Source organism: Equus asinus, chromosome 16 (assembly GCF_041296235.1).
Source record: "Equus asinus isolate D_3611 breed Donkey chromosome 16, EquAss-T2T_v2, whole genome shotgun sequence".
Classification (NCBI taxonomy): domain Eukaryota; kingdom Metazoa; phylum Chordata; class Mammalia; order Perissodactyla; family Equidae; genus Equus; species Equus asinus.
This window is the reverse complement of record NC_091805.1, coordinates 42,312,702-42,338,034: the sequence shown is the minus strand read 5'-3', so window position 1 is coordinate 42,338,034 and position 25,333 is coordinate 42,312,702. Positions and strand designations below refer to the sequence as shown.

General features: G+C 45.0%; 1 protein-coding gene across 4 annotated transcripts in view; it reads right to left on the bottom strand.

Moving 5' to 3' along the window:
* AHCYL1 (adenosylhomocysteinase like 1) overlaps positions 1–12,910 on the bottom strand; it is a 37,281-nt gene extending 24,371 nt beyond the window's left edge. The window contains exon 1 of one of the 4 annotated variants that reach the window (XM_014835202.3): positions 12,495–12,910. In XM_014835202.3, the coding sequence (XP_014690688.2) occupies positions 12,495–12,614 (120 nt within the window). In that variant the 5' untranslated portion in view covers positions 12,615–12,910. Of the gene's footprint in view, positions 1–10,539; positions 10,646–12,494 lie in introns of those variants that run through there. The other 3 variants (XM_014835203.3, XM_014835200.3, XM_070487008.1) reach the window with 3 other exon arrangements.
* Between the last annotated feature and the right edge of the window lie 12,423 nt (positions 12,911–25,333).

The window sequence follows — 25,333 nt, the reverse complement described above, 5'->3', positions numbered from 1 at the left end:
TTCCTTTTATACACTAATACTTAGTACAATCAGAGAACATGCCCTTAAACTGAGAACATTCCACTAGGTTCCTTTCTCATCTGTGGTACGCCAAAGAGTACCCGCTCCAAGTCACCTCACATCTTATAACATGTCTGAAAGATCTCGCAAAGTTGGCTTTTCCCAATACAAAACCAGTTGTATTAAATTTGGGGACCCCAAGTAAGGTTTTTTTAAAAGATACATTTTGTCATTGATGCTTTCTCACTTTCTAGTACCACTTCTCTAACTGACTCTACTAGGACCAAAAAAAGTTCCTGTAAGGTTATTAATTTTATTGAAGTACCCTATTCTGGATTTAAGTAACATGATATGTGATTACTGAATCCTAGGTTCATATCCATGGAAGACATTTAAAGTACTCATTTAATACATAAAGAAAAAATTCTGGTTATATAGTTTTTAAGAACAGAATTTTTTCAAAAACTGAGTAGCAGGTTTTAACTATATAGCTTCAGAGGCTGAACAGAATCTCAAAACACATCTAAACAGTCTCAGGAAGTGAGGTCTGAAGTTTCTTTGATCATTTTAAAGGGCTTCTTTAAAAACAGAAAATAGGGGCTGGCCGAGTGGTTAAGTTCTCGCGCTCCGCTGCAGGCGGCCCAGTGTTTCATTGGTTCGAATCCTGGGCGTGGACATGGCACTGCTCATCAAACGACGCTGAGGTGGCGTCCCACATGCCACAACTAGGAGGACCCACAACGAAGAATATACAACTATGTACTGGGGGGCTTTGGGGAGAAAAAGGAAAAAAATAAAATCTTTAAAAACAGAAAATAAAGATGTGATTATATTCCCCTAGATTAGGTAGCTTTGGCTTGAAAGCATCATTGAGCAAACAACGAGACGGCTTTATATTAACAGCAGAACAGTTTTTCTATACGCCGGAGAGCAGTTACAACTGGAACTATCTAGAGGTTCCTGTTCTCCAGCGGGCTTCGAGTTTATAGGAGTTTGGCCTGGAAGGCCTTGAATACAGCACTTATTCAGCAATCCCTCAGTGTGGGTCTGGAAAGTTCCCCTTCGACCTCAGGCAGAGAAACAAGAATATCCCTGTAAAGGCCACCCTAAAGAGGTCTTGGCCTGTGGTTATACGAAAGATCAGATTTCAGGGAAGTGAAGGGAGAATTGGCACAGGACTCTGTGGGCTCATTGTGCTCCAACCTCTAAATCTAGCCATATCTTTTCTACATAATTCTTCTCCCAGCGCCTCCCACGAAATTTCATTCATGTTTCTGGAGAACACATTGTACTAACCCTGAGGCAGGGTTTGGCCATTCATTCAAGTCAAACACCAACTCTTTCAGGGACAGTGACATATTAATATCAGTATAAATAAAGCAAAGCCTTATCTGCCCTCCTTTTTTTAAATTTTATTATTTTTTTCCAGTTTTACAGAAATAATTGACATGTATCACTGTATAAGGTATAAAGCATGATGGTTTGATTTACATATGTTGTGAAATGATTACTATAATAGGTTCAGCTAACATCCATCTTCGTGTATAAATAATAGAAAAGAAAGAAGGATACAGCAAAAAAAATTTTCTCTTTGTGATGAGAACTCTTAGGATTGACTCTCTCAACAACTTTCCTTCATATCATACAGCAGTGTTAGCTACAGTCAGCATCGGATGCCCTCCCCTTTTTATACTATGGTCTACTTTATAATAAAGCAATAGTACCAGACCCCTTCAGGACTAAAAAGGAATCTTTTTCTGTCTAGGTCTCACATTTACTCATTTTGGCTTAAGGAGGAAGCTGCTCTCCTGGCTCTCTGGCTTACCAGCTTTCTTTCTGAGCTCTGCTCTCCTTTTTTCCTGTCATCGTCTCCAATCTTTACTCTTAGGCTATTTCCTCAGCCCCTCAATCAACTCCTGTGATTTTCTGTGTTTTGAAGATAGAATTTCACTAAACTGCCCTCTCATGATCTTTATAATTTTACCATCACTCTTAGTACAGGAATTCACAATATAAATTATCATGTTAAGGAAATCCTTATATTCTGACTCCATTTTTAATCTACTGAGTCCAAGAAGCTCAGCCAACTAGACACTAGAGGTGGGAATGGGGACAAAGCGTCAAAATCATTCTTAGCATTTCAAGGAGAGCACAGACTCAAGAAATGCTATTGATTTCGTGGAGGCCTAGCATTCCCTGAACTTACCTTTTCTAGAGACACCCTCAAGTTCTTTGCAAATTGCCTTGGCTGTACAGATGAATAAACTACAACCCAGTTTGGCTAGGTGATAATAGTTCCAAATACCCAACTCAAGGCCTGGCTTTATCCCAATCACCATATTCTCAATTCCAGGAAAACATTCCAGATTTTGTTAGAGTGGGATCCATGGATGGACTTCAGGCTGCCAACTCCCCCATACACGCAAACTGATACATATATGTACATTTTTCTGGAAGATGAACACAGCTTTGATAGGGTTCCAAACCTCAAATGGTAAAGAACCACTACACCAGACTTACACAACCCAAATAATAACCTCACAAAGAATGTAAGCGTCACAGGATATGGATCTTTGTCTTGTTCACTGATGTATCCTATGTGAGTAGCACAGGTCCTGGGACACAGTAGGTGCTCAACTCTGAGCTGATAGGGCTGCAGGATTTCTGGTCATAGCTTACTCTGAGTACTGTGGCAATAAGAGTAAGTATAGGTTATTTTCAGGACACAAGATTTTTCCTCATGGCCAGTGTCATCTAAGGTAGGTGGTAGTTGCATTACCATCCCAATATCAGATTTCATAACAATTTTGACCAGCCTTGCTAGATAATCTAGAAGAGTGGTTCTAAATTTGGGACCTTTCAAGTGTAAGCTGTTCTCCACCTGCTCCTTACCCTCATCCCTCCCCATTCTGATTAAGCAGGATCTGAAAAAGCAAACAAAGGCACACTGAGTTTACCAGGCTCTTGATAAAGCCACTCAAGGAACACAGGGAACAAATGCGTCAGATACGTCTTGTTTAGAGATAAAACAAATAAGGCAAAGGAAGTAGAAATCTCTGCCTTTAATACCAGTTCCATTTGTGAGGTACAGACAACCCATCAGATGGATCCACAAGGGTTTAGGAGAACATGATAAAGAGCTGTCTGAGGAAGGGAGACTATCTTTTTACAATGGCTTGGTCCAAATTCAGTAAAAACTGGCAAGGTGCTCTCATTCCAAACATGCCCAGCGCTCAGCTAATCCCTTCCCTGTGGAGTCAGAAAAGAATGTGCAGAATTCTGTACCCACTACTCCTGAAACAGGAGGAGTTCCTTCTGAATGCAAGGGTTGAAACTAATCTCATCAACTCAGCACTCCTAATTTCAAATTAGGTAGAGAAATGAGGTGCCTCCCAACATGGGTACTCTCCTTCTAATCTTTATGATTTGTAAACATCCTTTACTTGACCTCACTAAAAGCCAAGGCTTTGCCAACCTCAATTCACTCTCAACTAGCAAAAAAGAACAGAAACCACTCCCAGGGTAATGCCTCCCTCTGAGAAATCCTGGGGAAGGGACGCAATGGGGTCAGTTCCTCCAGCATGCATTTTCCTTGGACTTACAACACAGTTTATTACACATAGAGAACATCATGTTCCCAACCAGCTTGGTCTCTTTTCTATTACAAATCTGAAGTAAACAGATTCTACAGCAACTACAAGTCTGTTACCAAGGCCACTGTATTGATCAGTATAATTAACATTCACAATTCATCTAATCCAGCATGACAAGCCAGCTGGGCTACTCTCCATAAGAGCTAAACATTGGGAATCTTCATGTCTTGCTTGCTAAGAAGTCTGGTGCTCCGAAGCTGGGCACTAAAAACTCGAGTACTGAATTAGAAGTTGGATACCACCTGTCCACCGACAGGAAATTGAATTAGTTACCAGAACAAGTGAACACATCTGCCACGTCTACAGAACACCAATTTCTAATTCCAAAGCTGTGGAATTCTGAAGGTCTCCCTTCCCCTTGAATCCTGCCTAGGTCACATACTCGAGGGAAACAATACACACAAAATCCTCAGTGCCAACTAGAGCCTGAGTTCCTGGTGAGGACAAGTACTGGTCCAGTTCTCAGAAGACTATAAACCTACAGGTGTATTTCAAAGACAAGGGGGTAGATAACTTTTGAACACTGAACTCAGCCTTTGGTTCAGAAAGGGCAGCCAGGGTTGCAGAATGAGAAGAATCAGAAGTTTGCTCAGCACTGCTGGGCAGAGCTGTTATTACTTTTAGGACTCCAACACACATTCTAAAATCAAACTGTTCAACTCATTACTGGCCCCCAAATCTCAAACACTCTAAGAGTAAGCCTCTGTTCCTTAAATCAAGCAGGTGTAAACCAGAATACTGGTTTCAACTTTGGGCAGTGTCCCTAATGCTAACGGTTTAAAACCTGGTGGGAAATTCAAGTTACCTTTCCCATTATGTCTAAGGATATCCTTAAGCTTCTAGCCTATTGCCTTGTGGTTCTCATATTACTAGGCTAAGACGCTGGAGGCCATGTATTCTCAACAGTCTCCTCCCTTACCTCCTATTTCAGGCATTATAAATAGATCCACTAAGCCGCTGGAAATTCTCATCAACTTCTCACCAGCAGTTCTTGGTACTCCATTATCACCCACGTGAAAGGAGTCTTAGTTAGAAAAACCCTGGCCAACTGAAGGGGAAAGTGAGCCAAAGCCACCAAGTGAAGCCAACTCACTTTCTCCTAGGAATAATCATCTCACAATACTTTGCTCAATAAATAATTACTGACAGTATTACTTGTCAGGCACTACATACTATATATATGTGTGAGATATGGTCCTTGCCCTCAATATTTTTGGTCTAGAGAAATCAAATGAAGAGTAAGATTCAGATATCTGAAAACAGTTTGAGAAGTATTATACTTAAATCAAACCTCCTTTTGAGAGACATAGGGAACCAAATTATTATGTTTAGTTTTGATACTCAGTTTAGTATGTGAGCTCCCTACTCTAAACACTCCTATGGAATCAGCTCTGGAGCTTTAGGGGCAGCCACAGTTCATATGAAGTACAGTGGGACTGAAACAGTACAAAAACCCCCCAAGATGCTGAAATGCTGGTTTCATTGAGCATAAGTTACCGAGGTGAACCCTCAAGGCACTGATAATGAGTCTCCTGGGAAGCTGAGGAACATCCCAAAGTGGGGGGGGGGGGGGGGTGGTGACAAAGAACACCAACAACCTCAGCTTTATTCCAAGGACAAACTGCAAGCTGGAAATCTCAGCAGTTTCTGGATCTCTAAAGGAAAGAGATAGGAAGGCTTAGAGGCCTGCCCTTCTAAATCAGGTTTTTTTAACCCAGGATCCATGGATGAGTTTCAAGGGATACCATAAATCTTCTGAAAGTGTATCCAAGCTCCTGAATTTTCCGCAGGAAAGAACCACGATTTTCTTAAGATTCTTAAGGGGATCTGTGACTCAAAATATTAAGAACCATTGTTTTAGAGTCTCTAATCCAGGGAATATCTCAAGAGCATTCCCTCAAACTGGCAAAAGAGAAACCTATTTAAGTTTTCTGCCTCCCACACAGATTTGTCTATTTATTGACCTCTCTTCTGAAGTTAGAAATAGAGTTGGGGGTGCGCACTCTGAAAATTCAAGGCAAAGAGCTCTTTTCTACATCTCCAAAATAAAGTTAACTGTCATGAGAGCCCAAACAACCTTTGAGGAAAGAGACTGGGTTGGGTGGTCAGAGGGCAGAGCAGAATCTCTGTCCTATTAACTTTCCTGACAGGTCCCTTTTTTGACTTCAAGATCCTAAGATTGTAACAGAAACAGGTCACAGCCCAAAAACTTTGACTGAAGGTCAAGCCAGTCCTGGATGAAAGGGATAAAGTAATCCCCATTACGCCTATGGAAACCTGTGCCCCAAAGATTCACCTCAATACAATCAGTAAGTACTAGAAGAGCTGGAGCCATTCATTAAAAACAGAACTTCCAAAATCCTGACATTACTCAAAACACAGTGATATGAACAGCTTCATTCAGGAAGCTGCTATGAATGGAACATGGTTACATTCATCTCCTCTAGGCCTTTAACCCCTTCATTCTGCCACTCACCAATTCACCATCTAGCTCACAGCGGGGCGCACCACTGCAGTTCAGCACATTAGCATTTTCCTTGGCACCAGGAGCACACAGGCTCCGTGGGATTCCACCGATGCCATTGTATACACACAGGTTCAGGAGACAAGAGAAAAATACATAAACAACAGGGTTTGCTTCAGCTAGGCAGTTCTTCAGATGGTAAAGAACTAATAACCCCGAGGCAGGTCCAAGATGAACAGCATGGAACAGCGAGCAGCCCCAAACTATTCCTGTTTAAGCCTCATTCTAGCACACAACTGAGTACAGGGTGTCCATTTTAAAAGAAGCAAACTGGTTCGGGCTCGCAAAGAAGAACATTTTAAGCCCATTAAGCCCTACAGGTTAAGTACAGAGGCACTTTAGCTGAGGCACTGGGCTTTCACGGCAAGAAAGCAGGAGCACACTTGGAGGGTCCTAGACTTGTGGTTCTGTCAAAGTCCTTTCCCAATCTCTACCTCAGCATTCCAAATACGACCTTTTACCAGTAGCTCATTAAACTGTTTGGGTAGTAAATGATTAAGTCTCACTGTATATTGCTAAGCAGTACTAATCATTATATACATTCTGAGATTAAGGCCCTGGACTGAATCCTTTAGAAAAACTGAACAGAGATAGGAACAAAAATGAAACTAGTCTGAGTGTCAACAAAGGCATGGATGTTCTACCTTAGTTCTGTAATTGCTGTGGAGCAAAGGTCACACATTTCTGTAGGAGAAAATCAGTGTATACATAATTAGGGGCAGGCTGTTTAGAGCAGAGAGAAACAGTACCTGGAGGAGGGAGCTGGAGTACCGAGAGATGCAATCTGAAGGTGACTATATAAAAAGATAAAGTCACAACTCAGAAGAGTCTTTGGAATTGTTTCATGCAATTCAAGGATTCTAGTTTGGGAAGACTCCCAAACTATTGCAGTTTGATGAAATAAACTCCTGGACTCAGCTAGCCCAGTGTCTGACAAATGCCCACTTTCTATGGGTGGGTTGTGTGGTATAGGGTATGGGGTGGGAGAGTGGTCGGGCAGAAATCATGCCATTTCCATCACAAGCTCTAAGCTCTCTCACTGTCTATGTACCTCCTGGAAATCAACAACTATTTTAGTGTTCACAGGTGTAAGCTCTACATAAAATAACATTTTTGTCAGGGAAAATTTTTTTCCTTTTGAAAAGACATTCCAAGAGAAACATCTTAGTTTGGGCTCTTTAAGAGTATTCCAAAATTCCATATAAACCAAGGTACTTTTCAGAGTGTAAGGAAGCACTCATTGAATGGCATGCTGTGATAACAGGTATAAACTGGAACCGTACTAGGCAAACCAGAATATATGGTCACTCTAGTTATAAAGGAGAAAATACACTAATTAGTATTTACTAAATTATAATCCCCTCAACGTTCTGTAATACTATCATTATTCCTCATTTTACAGATAAGAAAATGGAGGCCCAGACAGGGTAAGTCACACGACTTATTAGAAGGTAGAGACTGAAAGTAAACCTGGCTCCAAAAATCCAGTGCTTAACTTACATTGTACTACTATTCACAGTTTTAGGAACAAAAAGGGGAAGTTAAAGAAGTCTTACATAACAGCCAAGCAACAGTGGGATAGCAAAAGAACTACCTGAATGAGTCAAAGGGAAACGGAATCAGAAGAGAAAAGGCGACCGCAATTCCATGTGAACTTTTAACTGTATACCACATGCAAGACTCTGACAGGTTGACAAGAATAGGAAGGAGAACCTGTGGTAAGAATCTGTCTTTTAACTTTGGATTCTTGGATTTCAGGATGGAAAAAACTCTGGTCTATGCAAATGTGTTGTTCATATATGATGGGGATGCTTCTGACCCACCTCAATATGATGTGTTCTAAATTATTATACCCAGTATAATAATGGTGGCCCTTCTTTGTAAAATTTTAATATTCAAATTTCCAAACTTGAGAAACAGATAGGTACAAATGATCCTCCTTTACTGGCTAGTTCCTTTAAATAACAGCCCCAAGGAGGGCATTAAAGCGCTTGTTTACAGATCATAACTATTTGAGTAGCAGAGTAAACTTATTAGGAGTCATAGGCAACTAAAGATATAATGATTCTATGTATTAAAACATCCTTTATAAACAACTTTAGAAGAATATTATATTGGGTAACACATACTGGATTCAAACGATACCCTCCTGATAAAACAAAAGGTACGCATTTGTTATCTTGCCAGCAAGGGATCTAGACAATGAACAGATTTCTCTGTTACAAGATAAAAGTCTAAAGGAACTTAGAACAAAGTAACATGGAAACTAACTAAACAGAATCAAAGAAGAAGAAGAGAGGTAATCAATATCTGTGGAGAAATCTAAACAAGATAGGATCTTCTTACAGCCCTGACTCCTGTTCCAGACTGCCACTAAAACTGTAGTGCTCTGAAAAGAATCAAGAGACACTAATGATGTGGAGAAGATAGGAAATGTCAATCTACCAAATCTCTTCTCAGCGAATCTAAGCAGCACTGGTGTAATGCTATAAAACTGCACAAGAATTAGCCATAACATACCCAGATGAGAAGAGGACCATCCTGGATTCCACCCAACATGTGAACATCTAGGCAGTATTCACTGGGGCTCTATTTGCTGTTCTTTTTAAGTCTCAGCTGACCCTTTTATGAATTGGCGCTATATATGTTTTATTCCAATAAAGAATACCCTACAAGCAAAAGTAGTTTCTTTTGTGTTCTTTTTCTTCTTTCCTCTACTGTGCTGGTGGTAAAGGTCTAACTACATACACCCTAGGTCAAATGCCTAATGTGTAACTCCAGAGAGCCCCTCCAAATGTTCAGAAGTGCAGAGAATAGTAAATGTTCTTGATAGGCCTTTCAGAGAAACATGTCTATCTTAGGAAGTTTCATCAAAATGCTGGAGATCTGAGTTTAGTCTATGAAAAAAGAAATCAACTTGACACAATGTCAATTTCCAAAGGTCCAAGGACAGCTATCACCTTTGCAACAAAAAGTAACAGAAAAACAAGGATAAATACCCAGAGATCATGGGAAACTAGCCGACTTATTTGGTTGGACTGTAACTGCCAACATTAAACAAGGATCCTCTTTAGGTGTGGTACAATGTACACTACCCTTCCAACTCGAGGACTCCTTTTCTCACCCAAATTTTCCTGGCAATACCACCTGAAATCACCAGTGACAGCTGTGAACATGCATTACCACGTGAATCACACTATAGTTATTCATACTGTCCCATGAAAATTTCCTGTAGAACTTAGCGTTGGCACAAGTTATCTTCCTCAGGAATTGGTATGTATTATTTCCCACATCTGCTAATGAGACTATAACTCTGTGACTCCCTTTATCCTCTGGCTCCCAGGAAGCTCAGAGCTGCATGTGATGATCAGCCTCATCAATTATCTTAGCCCTCAGGATTAACAATACTTTTTTCCTTCTTCCGACAGTTTTGACTTCCTATCTATATTGTATGTGTCCTGTGTTATAAGCTATCTCAAATGCTCATTAAAAAGAGAGAGTGTAAGTATACTAAATAGACTTCTTTCTAAAAACCACTTTTGCTATCTTAGCTCCCAACATGCTAGGCGCCCATTCCAAACAAAAAGCACTTGTTTGGGAGATGAGGAAACTGAGGCATAGAAGTTCACTTGCTTAAGGTGGTACCCATTTAGTCGGCTTCCTAACACCCAGATCACGCCACGAATCAAACCAACAAACAGTACTATCTACATAGCACTGTGGTAGACCCTGGGGCATACAAAACTGAGTAAGTTATGATACAGTTGAAGATTCTCAATATCTCCGCTTTTAATTGATGAACGTCAACTCTTCCCCAAAGTGAATAAAATTTCACTAGTTACACTGCACTCTGATCTGAGGACCATCAAGGTGACCCTGAAGTAACCTATAGCCTCTGACTGGCACCAGAAATGTCCTCATTTCCTGAGGGGCATCAGGGCTTGGAATGATCCAAGGATTACTTTCTCTAGAGCCACACTGGAATCCTCACAGGTGAAGGACGGCACCACTTAAAGGGCCTTTTTCTCACACCATTCAGGACACGCCAAGCTACATTTTTTCTTACTTTTCTCATGCTTTCTCACCGTATCAATACATGGCAGAGGTACAAAAGTGACTTAAATCACAATGTCCAATTCAGCTGAAGTTCTGAAAAACCTAGGACTTGCTATGCGACCTTGACTAGTCCTCAACCAACTCCTTAACTAAATAAATGCCTTTTATCATCACTAGGGGAAGGGTAATTAGTCATCATAAAGCACTTTAATACAAAGTGCTGCGTAAATGCTAAACAATAAAGCTCAGAAAGAGCAAGATTAATAAAAAACATGGGGGTACATTTACCAGCCAACGGAAACTTACAACAGGGTCTTCCCACATTCCTGGCAGAGACCGCTTCTTTCAGCTAATGGAATGAGTCTCTAAAATCACTAGCACTTGGCCTGACAATCATAGACATTAGCAATATTCCTCCTGGGAAGAAAAGAGGAAAAGGGATATTTATTCCTGGTAGGCAGCCATACAGACATCTCAACTACTAGTCAGCCAGGTGGGCAATTAATATTTGAGTACCTACTATATGCTAGGTACAGAGCCAGACAGAGTGGATACAACGGTGAGTGAACAAGAGTCCCTGCCTTTACGGAGTTTACAATCTACAATACAAACTTTGTCTTATTAATAGTGGCACTTCCAAGAATAAAGGCTTACTAAAATAAAGGCAAGTAAGAATAAAGACACCTAATCCCTGAAGCAACTAGACAAAAGAGGATAAGCTAATGGGGAGAAGAAGAGTTCAGGGACTCAGGGTATCAGGACTTTCCCATTCTTTCCCCCTAACTCATCATAGGTACTACCCTTAAGCATTCCGCTTATAAAGGCTGAGGCTCTGTCTCCAAACAGTGCAGATTACAAAGGGTTACTGCCCCAACAAAGCAGTCAGCTGAACTGAGAGCACTAAAAATAAGGTTAATCAGACTCCGCAGAATCAAGGGATCTTCTACAACCATTCTTAAGGCATTCTATTGGTAAGATCTTAATTTCGTGGGAAAACAGAGCTGAAGCACACAATGGTCACCTGTCTTTTTAATCCTGCACTTGATTTCAGAAGCACTTAATTTCTTTAATTAAAAAAGTCACCTCTCCCATTTATGAAAGCATAACTAGTTCAGGTGTAGGGGCCTCAAAGACTAACTATTGCTGCAAATCTTGCTTTGTTCAGCTTAAACAAGCACTGCATCCCATCCAACACTGCAGGCAGAGACAGCCTTGAAATACACTGTCTTTGTACAGGAGGGAAATATTTATCCAGGTTTCACTGGTTTCAGAAAGGTCACCTCTCTGCAAAGGTTCTCTGGTCTACCGTTAACTGGGTGCCAGGTATGCGGAAAGTCAAGATGTAGTTGGCAGCAAATGCTCAGAAATCACTCGAGATCCCAATTCCACCACTCTGAGAGCTAGTTAGACTAAAACGTCCAAAGGGTGCCATTTAATCTTCCACAACAAGAGAATTAGAAGGGCGTCCTTTGAGCTCAACCCCCAGTACAATAGACTAAACTTGTTCTGCCTCAGTAAGTGCAGTAAAGAATGAGCAATCGTTCTTTACCACCCACCCCTCCAACCCACCCAAGCTCCTTTCTCAGGGGATGCCTAAGTGATCTAGCCACATGACTACGATCAACCTGTATCCATGACAGTGTCTGCTGTCACCAACCTCCAAATGTTAATTTCTTACATATGTCGAAGCAACTGGACGATTGTAAAAGGTGAAAGTCAGTTTTCTTTTCAATCTCACGCTGCCCTCATTGCCTTCACCTGCATAAAAGAGCTAGCTAGCTCCATGCATTTTTTTCCTCCTGCTCCAAGCTAGCACGCAGTTGCTGGATAAACCGGCCACTGCTTCCAAAGATTTGCCCAAGCAGCTCTACCCGATTTACCCACTCCCCTGAGGGGAGGTTTTCTGAACACCCCCATCCCCTGGGGCTGGTCACAAGAGTCAACTGAGTTCGTTCACCCCTCCCGCTCCCGTCTTCGAGACCTTTCATCCAGGAAAAGTCAGCCGTAAATTTAAGGCCCAGCCCTGTCGGGTTTCGAAAAGATCCCGAGGGCCGAGGGACAAAGGAAAGTGAGGTCAGGGGCGGCCTTTCCAGCTCAGGATAGGCCTGGGGCCGCTCACCCAACCCTCACACCACCTCGGCCGTCCCGGGGCACCTCAAACCTCGCCCTAAAGTCCCAAAGTAGCTGGAGCCCGGGACTCGCTCGCGCCCCTTCCGCGAGGCCCCAGCCCGCGCCCCCGCCGCCACCCAGAGCCCCCGCACCTTCTTGGGCGCCTTGGTGACGGTGGCCATGAAGGAGTATTTCTCGGCGTCCTCGATCTCCTTGGCCTGCTTCAGCTCCTCCCCGACCCCGGGCAGCGGCATCGCGTCAGGCATCGACATCCCCCGGCCGGCCGGGCCCGCGGCAGCCCCGCCGCCCCCGCCTCTTTCACTCACGGGCGCCCGCCCGCCCGCCCGCGCGGCGCCCTCCGACCCGCGCTCGCCCACCCTCCCGCTGCGCCCCGCGCCGAGCTGCGTCCGGGGCTGCGGTGCTGTGGCCGGCGTCTCGTCCGCAGGCGGTGCAAGACAGCCAGACAGCGACGGCGGCCACAAGAGTACCAGAAGCAGCAGCGCCGAGCTCCGACCGGCCCGCGCCACCGCCTCCGCCGCACGCAAACACGCACGCAAAGTAAGGGTAGAGTGCGGCGACGCCACGTCAAGTACTGGCAGCTCCGGGGAGGGGGGAAGAGGCGGGGAGAAACGGCGCTCTGTCATGACGTCACCACGCTGGACTGGGCTGCCGAAACCGCCCCTTCTTTCTCCCAGCTCGCGGGTGATGAAGCTCCCAGGATGAGCCGGATCCTTTGCGCCACCAGGTGGCGCCATCAGCCCTGTGAGCGGTGCGTGGTTCCTGCAAGGGTGCCGCGGAGCGCGTGGGGGGTTGGGGCTACAGGATTCCAGGCAAGGCCTCAGAAGAGCGTAAGGGGGATACCTGCGAGCAAAGACCAGAGCCCTACACGACACATCGTACAGCCAGTCCTAGGAAACATCCCAGGCCCAAGACAGCCCACTCACTGCCCCCACCCCAGGCCCCTTGGCCCAGAAGCCCCCTCCCAAGGGGCAGTCTTTGCCTCTTGGACTTAAGGGTGGGCAGAACAGATTCAGAGCAGTGTGGTTTCTGCACGACCCTTTGTGACCTCCTTCACCACCGTCTCCGCTGGGCCTTGCCTGTTTACAGGACCTTCAGGCCACAGAGCTGATGTTATCCGGCCATTGGGATAGGGCTAACGGGTCAGAGGGTGGAGAGCATGAGGAGCGGGGGTGGAAGAGCCTGAATGGCTTTCCTGCTCCATGCGCCCTGCCCCCCAAGCGTGAGACTGCCGGCTTCCCAGTGCAGCAACCAGGACATTCATGGACAATTCCCATGCTCTTACTGGGCCCTGCTATGTGCTGTTCCTGTGCTAGACCCTGGATAGGAAAGAGGAGTGTGATGCATTTTATGTTTTGCAAGGCTTTGTGCACCTGACAATGCAAAGCGTATTTGTGACCTAATGTCAGGTGAGGTAGCTTGTCCTTTGAGATTCAAACGACATTGGCTCCAACTCCCATTTCCTGTGGAAAGTCCAATGCCCTCCCCAGGATTTCTGTGAGTTACTGGGGGGACTTGGATTTTCATAGTTGCCTCTGGCTCTAATTTTCTGCGTTATCTGAAGTTTTGTTCACTATTCTGGTCGTGTAGCCATTTCTTTAGTTCCTGCTGGCAATTCAAATATGGAACATAGCCCCTTCTGCTTTCAACCCCCACCCCTATTCCAAAACAACCACAAAAATAATGCTGTAACATGCAGCAGAACTTTTAATGAAGGTTTGTGGGCCACTGGGGAGAGATTACATCACACAGCAAACAATTTGAAATCATATTCCTGAAATGTTCTGAAAAGTTATTTTGGCTATCTCGTCACCCAGGATTTCTCGTTGGCCTCACCACTCCACAAAGCTCCCTAGCCCATTGCCGTCTAATCTAGCTTCCTCCTCTTATTCCCTTCCCATCCCTCCACCTCATCCTCCCCTCCTTGATTGACTGGGAAGCCAGATTCCTCTCTACTGTGCCAACTGTTCAAGTCTTCCCACTACCCTTTCCCCAAATTTCTCCCCAAACCCACCTTTTGGTATCTAGAAACCCAGCAGGTTTCTGACAGTGTCAGCTCTTTCAAGAAAGAAGCTGTGGTTTGAAGTGACATTTTCCCCACTGGTTTATGTTCAGGGTTGGGAAGAGTGTGAAATACTTGCCTGTGGGGCTCCAGAAGTCTTAGCCAGAGAAGCCCATGTTCCAAACCCATCAGACTGTCTGTTTGAAGCAGCCTGTGGAAGTGCCTGGTAGGATGCACACTTCTGCAGATCCTGGTCTTTAACTGTCAGGATTCTCTCATCTGCCCACTCTTTCAAGCCCCTCCACTTCCCTCTAAGGAGTATTCCTGTAGCATAAGGGACAGAGAGATGGGGGACCAGAATAATAGATTCACTTATGAGGGTACCAGACTGGTACCTTTCTCCTCATCTCCCAGCCAGGGCCCAGGGGTAGACCTGCCCACCTAGGACTCTTTGGACATATGGCCTGAAGTAGCTTTCGTCCTATAGGTTTGCCGGAACTGTTGTCAGAATCTGGGGATGAGAGCTGTCTGCTCACAGACCAGAGGCAGGGCCAGTTGGAACAGAGGTGAAAACTCCACATCCCTTAAATAGGAAAACATGTGGCTTAGGATAACTTGTTTAAAAATAAAAGGGCATAGGTGTGTCTGTCTTTTGGACTTGATGTTTAAAATTTCCATTGTTTAGGGGCCAGCCTTGTGGCATAGTGGTTAAGTTCATGTGCTCTGCTTCAGTGGCTCGAGGTTCGTGGCTTCAGATCCTGGGCATGGACCCACACACTGCTCATCAAGCCATGCTGTGGCAGCATCCCTCATACAAAATGGAGGAAGACTGGCATAGATGTTAGCTCAGTGACAATCTTCCTCAAGCAAAAAGAAGATGATTGGCAACAGATGTTAGCTCAGGGCCAATCTTCCTCACCAAAAAAATAAATAAATAAATTCCACCGTTTGAGAGCTTTGTTCTCCGACCCCCAGTTGTGCTGTGCATATTTGTATTCAGATTGTGAGGTTCCTGGAGACTGAAGTTTAGCCTCTTTTTTGCTCCTCCTGAACCAAAGCAACAGGTTTTCCCTAACACCAAGCTCACAGAATTGGCTGTTGCTGCTGCTGGGGATGGTGAAGACAGGGCCAGGTTAGGGGAAGCAGTACCTTTGCAGCTTGAACCAAGAAAGACCAGCAGATCTGACTCCACTTACCTGAGTGCCTGGCCCAAGGGGAGGCTGAGGAGGCTGACCTAGGGGAGTTGAGGTGCGTAGACTGGAAGGCTGAAGGGGCAGCACTCCCCGCTCTGGTGGAAAGGCAGCTGGCCTACGTGGTTCATGTCAGGACAAGGCCAAGGGCATTTCTGGAAACCAGCCTGCTGCAGAGGACATGGGTGGCTGCCATCGCCCCCTCCATGTGTGGCTGGAGATCAAAGAGCTCACCAGAGAGCTTGCCAGAGAGTGTGATGACATAACATTGGTGAGAACCATTGCACGCTGCCCCCACCTCTCCTAGATGACCCCACATCCCCCAGCTGAGGCGTTCCCTCTCACGGATGTCAAGAAATGACCTGTCTTCAGCCCACTCACCCACCTACCAGATCAACGCCTCTGAGCTGAGTCAGGTGGGTAATTCAGGGCTCACTCCCCTGAAAGCACAATCCACACACAGACAAGAGAAGCCATCAGGGGCCAGTGTTTGAGAAGAGCAGGGACCCAAGGATAGGTGCACCTGTTGTGTGCGGTCAGGGGAAGTCCCCAAAGGGCCCAGAGACCAGAGGGGACCCTGCTCGAGAAAGGAATAGCCTAGGAGTAAAGATGAATTGGGAAATGCTGTTACCAGAAACATGGTGCCACTGGGGTACCACACGTGGGCTTAGTCTTGTTAATCAAATTCACTCTTCTGTCCACCCTAAAATTTACCCTCAACTTTCATTCTTTTTTTTTTTCATAAAATATACATTGAATGCTGTCCAGCTAGACATTGGGACGACAGAGGCAAATGAAGTACTGATCTCTACCTGGGGACAGATGAGGGGCTGGGATAGGGATGAGGAGATGAGCAGGAATGGCTTCGTAGAGGGAGAGGCTGCTTGAGCTGATGCTTGACAGATAAACAGCTAGACAAGGTAGGGAAGGGATTCCAGGCTGAAGGAATAGCATGAGAAAAGGCAGGGCAATGAAAGAACTTGGCGTATTATGGGAACTGTAAATAGTTCAGTGCGGGTGGGGCATAGGGTGCAAAGTAGGGCAGAGTGAGAGCTGAAGCCAGAGCCAGATGTGGGTAGGTAGTGATGACATACACAGAGATGGGGAACACAGGAGGAGAAGCAGGCCTGCGTGGAGGGGTTGCTGAGATAAGGAGTCAGTTTAAGACATAAATTGAGTTTGATATGTCTGTGGAGTGTGCTGTCCTCGTGTCCCAGGGGAGCCGAGGTTGGTGCCTTTCACACCATCTGTACCCTGCCCGTCTGACACCCCACCAGAACAAGGCTGGTCTCTCCTGTAGGCCTTTCACTTCTTCTAGGCCAGGCCCCACTTTAGCCCTTTGAAATGAAAGGTGCAGAAAAATTACAAGAGATCTCAGATGACAATAGAAGTATGGAAACAGGTGAACAGCTCAGTGGCCCTATGTCCATCTTCTTTGTGTCCCATGAACCACCATGTTGCACAACTCAGGGAGGCACCATTGACATTGTAATTGATGTGAAGGCTGTCCATGGAGTGCGACTCCAGATTGCTAATCTGCCCTGTTGGCCCCGAGGGACTCCTGGGGCCAGGCTCCCAGCTGCACCTCTGCAGCTCTGGGGGCTGGCTCCCCAGGCGGGCCTGGCTCCTGCTTCGCACTGAACTCCCTCATTCCCCACTTCCAGCCTCCTTCCCTCCCCGTTCTTCAATTCCAGCCCTTTAGAGAAGATAGGCAGTCCCTGGGTTCCAAGAAAGACTCCTCCTTCTCTGCCTCTTCCTCTGCTTATTATGATCATATTTATTATCATTTTACTATTTATTATTGTTTTGAACATAATCTTTATAGGGAAAAAACTGGCGATGATAAAAATCTCTTTAATCTCTGTAAATTCACTTCAGGTTTTAATCAGTTTGCCAAAGCTCACTTTTACATACCTGTGATCAGTAGGTACATGTTATTTTGTTTTCTGCTTTGATAAATTACAGTATTTTGAAAGCAGAGACCACATACAGACATCATTTACATGCTTGTCATTGTCAGTGTTTCCAAGGGTTCCATCATATTGCCCTAGGAGTTTGCTTAACCATTTTCCTATTGTTGGGCATTTAAGTTGTTTCTAACAGTGTAATATAAACAGAGAGTCTGTTGGGGGTAGGAGTCAGAGTGGGAACGGCTTTCCAGCAAAACAGACAAGGGTGGGTCACAATACCAGGTCCCGCCAGAGAGAAGGAGCAAAAATGTTAGTAGTGGGGCCAATTGTCTGGCTGTAAACAGGGCCTGGGAGACAGTACCTTTCTGCTGTAAGGGGATGTGAGCTCCGGTGCCTGGAACTCGTGATGGCTGACTCATGGGGAGGCTGTGTGGCGTGGAGGGAAGCTGGGCATCAGGGCCGACAGAGATGCGACCTCAAGTCTTGACTCTGCTACCAACTTGGCTGCTGGCATCCTGGACCTTTCTGGGCCTCTGTTTCCTCATGCAAAACAGAATGATAGCTCTTCAGCGGGGGCTTGTGATGATCCAATCCAACAAAATAATAAATATAAAAGAGTTTGAATAAGTTACAAGTATTGTGCGAATGTGAGTTACTGAGATGTGGATCCAGGCTAAAAATCTGGAGGGGAAGGGAATTTTTGTCGAGAATGTGGAATTCTCTTTGTGCCCTGCTTCCCAGAAAGATGAGCGTTAGCAGAAACCTGCTTGCTGCAGGAAAAGATTGTCATTGCTGGTACTGAGTACTTGTTTACGCTGGGGTTGTACTTCCTTCACAAGGGGGACTGGAACTGCCCCAGCCCTGAGCAAGTGCCGCTTTCCTGACCCAGCCTAGCCTCAGGGTCTGGCTACTGTGTGTCCAGCAGCCCCTCAAAACTTTCTCAAATGCTTTTTTCTGGGTTGGACCAGAGATCCTGATGGATCTTTCTTCAGTTTCCAAAGCTGCAGCCTATAAAAGTTAAGGCTGAGAAGGCTTCTAGTAATTGTAAACAATGTTCAAGGAAGCTGTTTGGATGATTCTTTGTGCTACTTTGTGTACTTTTCTGTGTGTGTGTGTGTGTGTGTGTGTGTGTGTGTGTGTGTGTGGTGAGGAGTTTATCAAAAAAGCAAGACTCCAGAAATTGTGAAACTAGCCTTGGACTTCACCCCCGGCCCAGGTCTCTGCTGGTCAGTTATTTACTGAGCACGGGCTTTGTGTCAGGAGCAGTGCTAGGTGCCAGGGAACCTGCAGTCAACAAGGTGGACACAGTTCCTGTCCTCATGGAGCTTAGTGTCCATACCAAGACTTCATCGCAAAATCTGAGCCCCTAAATACCTTCTCAGAGAGGGGCCATCCTCCTTACTCTCTCCATGTGCCCCATGCTGCAAAGTCCTTCTTAGAAGTAAATGGCATACTCTCCCTGCCCCTGAGACTGTGCCAGACCCAGAGTGGGGAGGAGGACGCAGTCCGTCTCCAGAGTTCAGATCAACTTACCCACTCTTGGAGTTGCCCTGAGTCTTTTAGAAGTTTCTGGAATACTATCTCCCTGGTACATATCTTGTCTGAAGACAATGGAGAGTGGGCTGGGAGGTGGAGGTGCCAGTTTGCCAGGATCAGGCACTGCATTGCTCTCCACTTCCTGCCTGCCTTCTGCCCCTAGGATGGGAAACAGTCCTGGAACTGGGAGAGACATGAGGTTGGCCAGGCCAATTAGATACCCTGTTGGAGGCTAGCAGAGCATTTTCCTTGGCTGGAAGGCACTGGGGCTGGATGGAGTAGGACAGGCAGAAACTGCAACTGCCCAAATCTCAAGTGGCTGGGGTCTTGCCCCCTTTGCCTCAAAGGCCCTGCCCTGCGGCTGGTTTGTTGGAGCTGGAAGAGAGAGAACGGTCAGCTGTCGGTTGTGTGGAGGCTGCTGCTGGGTGGGAGCCTGCCTTCCTCACCCTCTCTGGTGTACAGGGCGGGCCCCATTGCATCACTCTTGGAGCCTCTGCTCCTGGCTTTGCAGCCAGCTGGGCCCCTGGAGGAGTGACTCTCCCTGTTTTTCAACAAACCATTAACCATTTCACCCTCCTGGTCCTCCCTGTAGTCCACCTGGATTCCCAAGGCTGCCCCTCACACCTGTCTGTCTGGATCTTGAAAACCTCCCTTCTGCTCCATGGTGCAAAGGGGTTCTGCCTGGGCAGCTTTAGAGGGTTGAAGGCTCCACTTACCCAGTGCAAGCCTGGCCTCTTCTCCAGGAAAAGAGTTAACCTCCCTCATCCCCACCCTCAGCATTTGTCCCATTCTGCAGCAGTGAGCAAAGACTCCTCAGCCTCTAGGATGAGCTCATGCCACTTCCACACTCCAAACAGAGCCGGGACAAGGGGTCAACACAATGTTTAGACCAAGAGCAAGAGTGGGACCAAGCCAGAGACCAGGGGCTTGGACGTTGGCCTCTCCCCACCGCCCCTCCAACCATTTCCTGCAGACCTGCTCAGGCCTTTGTCCTTTTTACAGGGACCCAAAGAAGGAGTGGGTATGGTGAGAGTTCTAAAGGTCCCAAGGATCTGATGGAGGAGAGTACCTAGTACACAGTGTTTCCTTGCTCCTGAAGGGGCTGGTGAGGAGGCGTGGGTGTGGGGAGAGGAGGGGAGCAGAGAGGCCCTTCCAGTCAGTGAAGCCCAGGCTGCGTTGCACCCAGGACTTTGATCTCCCAGAGCCAGCATTCCCCTTATCACCCCGCCCATTCCGGGGCCTGAAATAGCCTGAAACTTCATCCAAACGTAGGTCCAGGTCCAGATTTTAGTTCCACAGACATTTGGCTGCACCATAACATGTAGAATCCTGGGCTGGGTCCTGTGGGGGACGCAGAATGAATGAGGCCCAGCCCTTGCCTTTGGGGAGCTTGCAAAATGTACCCTGATAACTGTAGTCAAAGCCATAAGATGCCTGTAGAAGAAAAAGAAAGACGGCTTCCTGTGGAAGTAGTGGGGCAGCCTCGCAGATGAGAATCATTTTTGTTGAACCTTAAAGGATGAGTAGGATTTCAACAGGCAGAAATCAGGGACACTCATTCTAGGGGAAGAGCAAGAACGAAACTATGGAGATGTGAAACTTAGAGTATTTGGAACATGGCCTGCAACCTGGTCTGACTGGAGCACATAGGAGAATATTGAGCTGCTTATGGTTTCCTTAGATATGTCACTCAATTTACCAGTGAGTTTGTCTAGACTTCCTATAGGCCAAGGGCTCTCAAGGGGCAAAGACCTGCTGGTTCATAGAAATTTACAGACCAGGGGCCCGCCCGGTGGCACAGCGGTTAAGTTCGCACGTTCCGCTTCTTGGCGGCCTGGAGTTCACCAGTTTGGATCCCGGGTGCGGACATGGCACCACTTGGCAAAAGTCATGCTGTGGTAGGCGTCCCACATAAAAAGTAGAGGAAGATGGGCATGGATGTTAGCTGAGGGCTAGTCTTCCTCAGCAAAAAGAGGAGGATTGGCAGTAGTTAGCTCAAGGCTAATCTTCCTCAAAAAAAGAAAAAAAGTTTACAGACCAGAAAATGGAGGTACGGAGAAGTGAAGAAACTTGCTCAAAGTTATAAAGCACATTAGTGATAGAGCAAGGACTACAACCAGGTTTCCCACCTTTATCTCTCTTGGCTCAGTGCTGGTCCCTTAATCCAAGGAGCTTAATCCACAGAGGTGACTGACCCAGCAGACCTTGTCCCCCACTTAGGGGGCCAAGAAGACATTTGAAATGAACAGCCAGTGTTCAAGGATGACACAAAGATTTAGCCACATGAACGTCCCTCATGGTGTCACATGTAAGTGAGGAATGAATAGCTCCAAGACACTTGATGGGAAACAAAATGCCAATGTTCTTTATTTGTCCAAGTTTATTTAAATCTGGTCCCAAGTCCCATCCACAGTTAGTGAGAAATTTAATGTCATTATTAGGGCTTCTTCCCTCGGAACGTTGGATTTTACAAAAACAAAAGTCACAAAAAATCTCCCAAACAAGCAAAGGACTCGATCTTGTAGAACTGGGGCAGCTGGTCCTTATTCAGTAGAGATGGCCACAGTTACAGTTGCTCCTTGTGCTCCTTGCTGAATGCTGGTGCTTCCTGTCGTGGGCACTGCTTCTCCAGGCAGGCTGGTGAGCTGCCCACTCACAGTGGCTTTGCCCAACAACTGGCCACTTAGTGGTCTTTCTTCCAGCCTCCTCCTTACAGCCATCTCTGTACCAGGTTTTGCCATCCTGGGAGGTGGGAGGGTGTGTGTGTTCCATTTGGATCTCAACTTCTGCCACTTGTGGACACTCATGATCTCCCACCCTCTTCTCAGATACTGGAAGTCACTGTCCGACAGGTAAGGCTACTCCCACTCCCCAACTGCAGAACCAGCTCCAATGCTCCTTGACCTCCAGGACTGGAAGCCCTGGTGGCCCTCCTGGGAGGATGTGGGAAAAATACTTCACATTCTTTCCTGAAGAGTCTACAGCCAAGAAAACCAGTTATGGCTGATTTCTCAATCAGGTTATTCTGTAACATAAAATGTTCAATTAATTGCCCTGTTCCACTTCCAATAGCAAAAGAAGATTTCAGCAGTAGGCGACCCAAAATATGGCAATACCGTGCAACCAGGCAGAAGAATGTTTAATGACATGGAAAGATGTTCATGATAAAATTGCTAACTTAAAAAAGCAGCTTTTAAGACAACATTACAGTGTTATATGTGGAAGAACTCAGTTTTCCCACCTGTGTATAGGGAAAACCCCAGTTCTTCCCTACAGTGTTTCTCTCCTGTATGTCTCCTTTACTTGTCCATAGAACACTTCAGTTCTGGTCACCAAATGTGTAGAGGTTTCTTCCCACACCAAGCAATTCTCTGTGACACCAGCTACATGTCCCACAATGCAACCCAATTCCTTCACTATCTACCTGGAGACAGTGTCCGAACCCACAGGTTAAGGGTTCAGTCCCACACGACTGCCCCCGCCTTCCGCTTCAGCTGCCAGTCGCAAGCCCAGGCTATCACCTGTGCTTCTGACCAACTGGCCACAGATCAGAGATTCCAATGACCCCCTCATTGGCTTCAATTAATTTGCTAAAGCAGCTCACAGAGCTCAGGGAAACATTTACTTACATCTACCAGTTTATCAAAGGATATGGGAAAGAATACAGATGAACATCCAGATGGAAGAGATGCACAGGTTGAGGTGTGTGGGAAGGGACGCAGAGCTTCCCTGCCCCCTCCCAACACTCTATTCTCCCACCCCCTCCATGTGCTCACTGACATGAAAGCTCTCCGAATCCCGTTCTTTTGGGGTTTTGTGGAGGCTCATCACATAGGCATGATCCATCATTAACTCCATTTTCAGCCCTCCTCCCTTCTCAAGAGAATGGGGTGTGGGGCTGAAAATTCCAAGCTTCTAATCATGGCTTGGTCTTCATGGTGACCAGCCCTCATCCAGGAGCCCACCAAGAGTCACCTCATTGGAACAAAAGACACTCCTATCCCCCAGGATATTACAAGGGTTTCAGGAGCCGGGTGTCAGGAAGCAGGAACAGAGACCAACATATATTTTTTATTATCGCACAAGTGTGAAACAATTTTTTGATAAACATAAAATTATATATTTATACAAATAGAAAAGAATTGAAAAGGTAAACACCAAAATGCTCCTTTCCTCTCCGTGGTGAGATTACAGGTCATTTTCATTTTCTCATTTGTACTTGTTCTCATTTTCTAAAAATTCTACGAGTGTATATTACCTTTTTTTGGTGAATAATTTGAAGAAAAGTTTAATTTTAATAAAATTAATGCATACGTGTTAAAAAAATCTAAACAAACAGATGTGTGTGCAACAAAACAGAAAATCCTCTGTCCCCATGCACTCCCACACTCCAGGCTTAGAGTGAGGCGCCACACCCCCACATCAGATTTTTTGTATTTTCATATGTGGATTTTTTTTTATTGCACAAATAAGACTATCCATATTGTTCTGCAACCCCTCTTGTGACAGTTACCAGGGAAAATCGAGATAACAATACCTCCTTTATCGAGGGTTTTGTCACAATAAATGAGTTCATATATGTAAAGAGCTTAGAGCAGTGTCTGACATATAAAAAGCACTACATGAATTTTAACTATTTTAATGTATTTATTATTTAATTTCCCACCCCATTTCATAGACATCCCTTCACATTAAGACTATATCAATTTAACACTTAGGAATAAATTAAAAATTATCTTCTTGAAAATGAAACGAAACAAATGAATAGCTGACTTCTCATCTATTCCTCCCATCGCTTAGAGAGGGGCTGCCTGGTGGAACGTTCTCCCCTTGTCTACTTTCACATTGATGACCCAGCCTGGCCTTTACTTGAATGACCGTGGGCCCCAGATAGGCAATCTGTTCAGCCAAATGCCATGCTTGTCTAGAGGCCTGGGGTTATCTGAACTATTTGCATCATTCTGGAGGAGAAGGAGGCAGAAATGCCCGATGTCCCCTAGAAATCTACATAGTTGTGAACTGCACAGAGGCCTTGGCTCACCTGGCTGGTAGATTTTGTCCCATTTTAGGTGTGGATTCAAAACAGAAGAAGAAAACAAAGAGATCCGGTTGATAGTGCAGCTGTAGGAAAATGCATGTTGCATCAATTACTGAAAATGTGGCAGCAAGGAAGACTAGTTTTAATAATTGGCAATAAGATAGTGAGATTACCGAAGTTAGTTATTGCTGCAGCCAACATGACTACCATCTGTATTTTGGATTCAGAAGCAAAACATAAAAGAAATTATATTCAACTCACAACTCAGCAAATGTCACTGGCTCAGAATCTAGGAGGTGATGTCTATGGGATGTTTGCAGAATGCTTGTCGTTTATCAGGTTCTATCCTTTTTAAAATAAAGTATTGGTCCATTAATAGGATATCATTATACTCAAACCAGAAAAAGACATCACAAGAAAAGAAAATTAAAAACAAATATCTCTCATGAACATAGACTCAAAAATCCTCAACAGAATATTAGAAAATCAAATCCAACAATATAATAAAAAAGAATAATACACAATGTCCAAGTGGGGTTTATCCAAGGAACACAGGGCTTATTCATTATTTGAAAATTAATCAATGTAATTCCTATATTTACCGTTTAAAGAAAAAACAACATGGTTATAGTTATAACAATTGATGCATGAAAAGCATTTGACAAAATTCACCATCCATTTATGATTTTTTTAAAATAAGAGGCACATCGATCATAAAGGAAGAAATAAAACTATCCTTATGCACAGAGAACCCCAAAGAGTTCACATACACACAGGAAAAATCATCTAAGACTAGTAAGTGAGTTTTGCAAGGCTGCAGAATCTAAGGTCAATACAGAAAAATTAATCATATGTCTATACACTGGCAATAAAATTGGAAACCAAAATTCAAAACACCAATACTATTTACAATAGCTTAAAAAATCAAATATTTAGATATAAATCTCCTAAAATACACACAGGTTCTGTATGCTCAAAACTACAAAACACTGATGAAAGAAATCAAAGAGGACCTGAATTAATGGAGAGACATACCATGTTCAGGGACTGGAAGACTCAGTAGACGATAGATTTGATTCTCTCTGACTTGATAAATAAATTTAACTAATTCCAATCAAAACCTCAGCAGATTTTTGGTGGATATAGACAAGCTTATTCTAAAATTTATACAGAAAAGCAAAGGAACTAGAATAGCTAAAAGGAATTTGAGAAAGAAGAACAAAGTTGGAAGAATCACACTAACCGATTTTAAATCACTGCCTGATTTACCACAAAGCTGCGGTAATCAAAAGAGTGT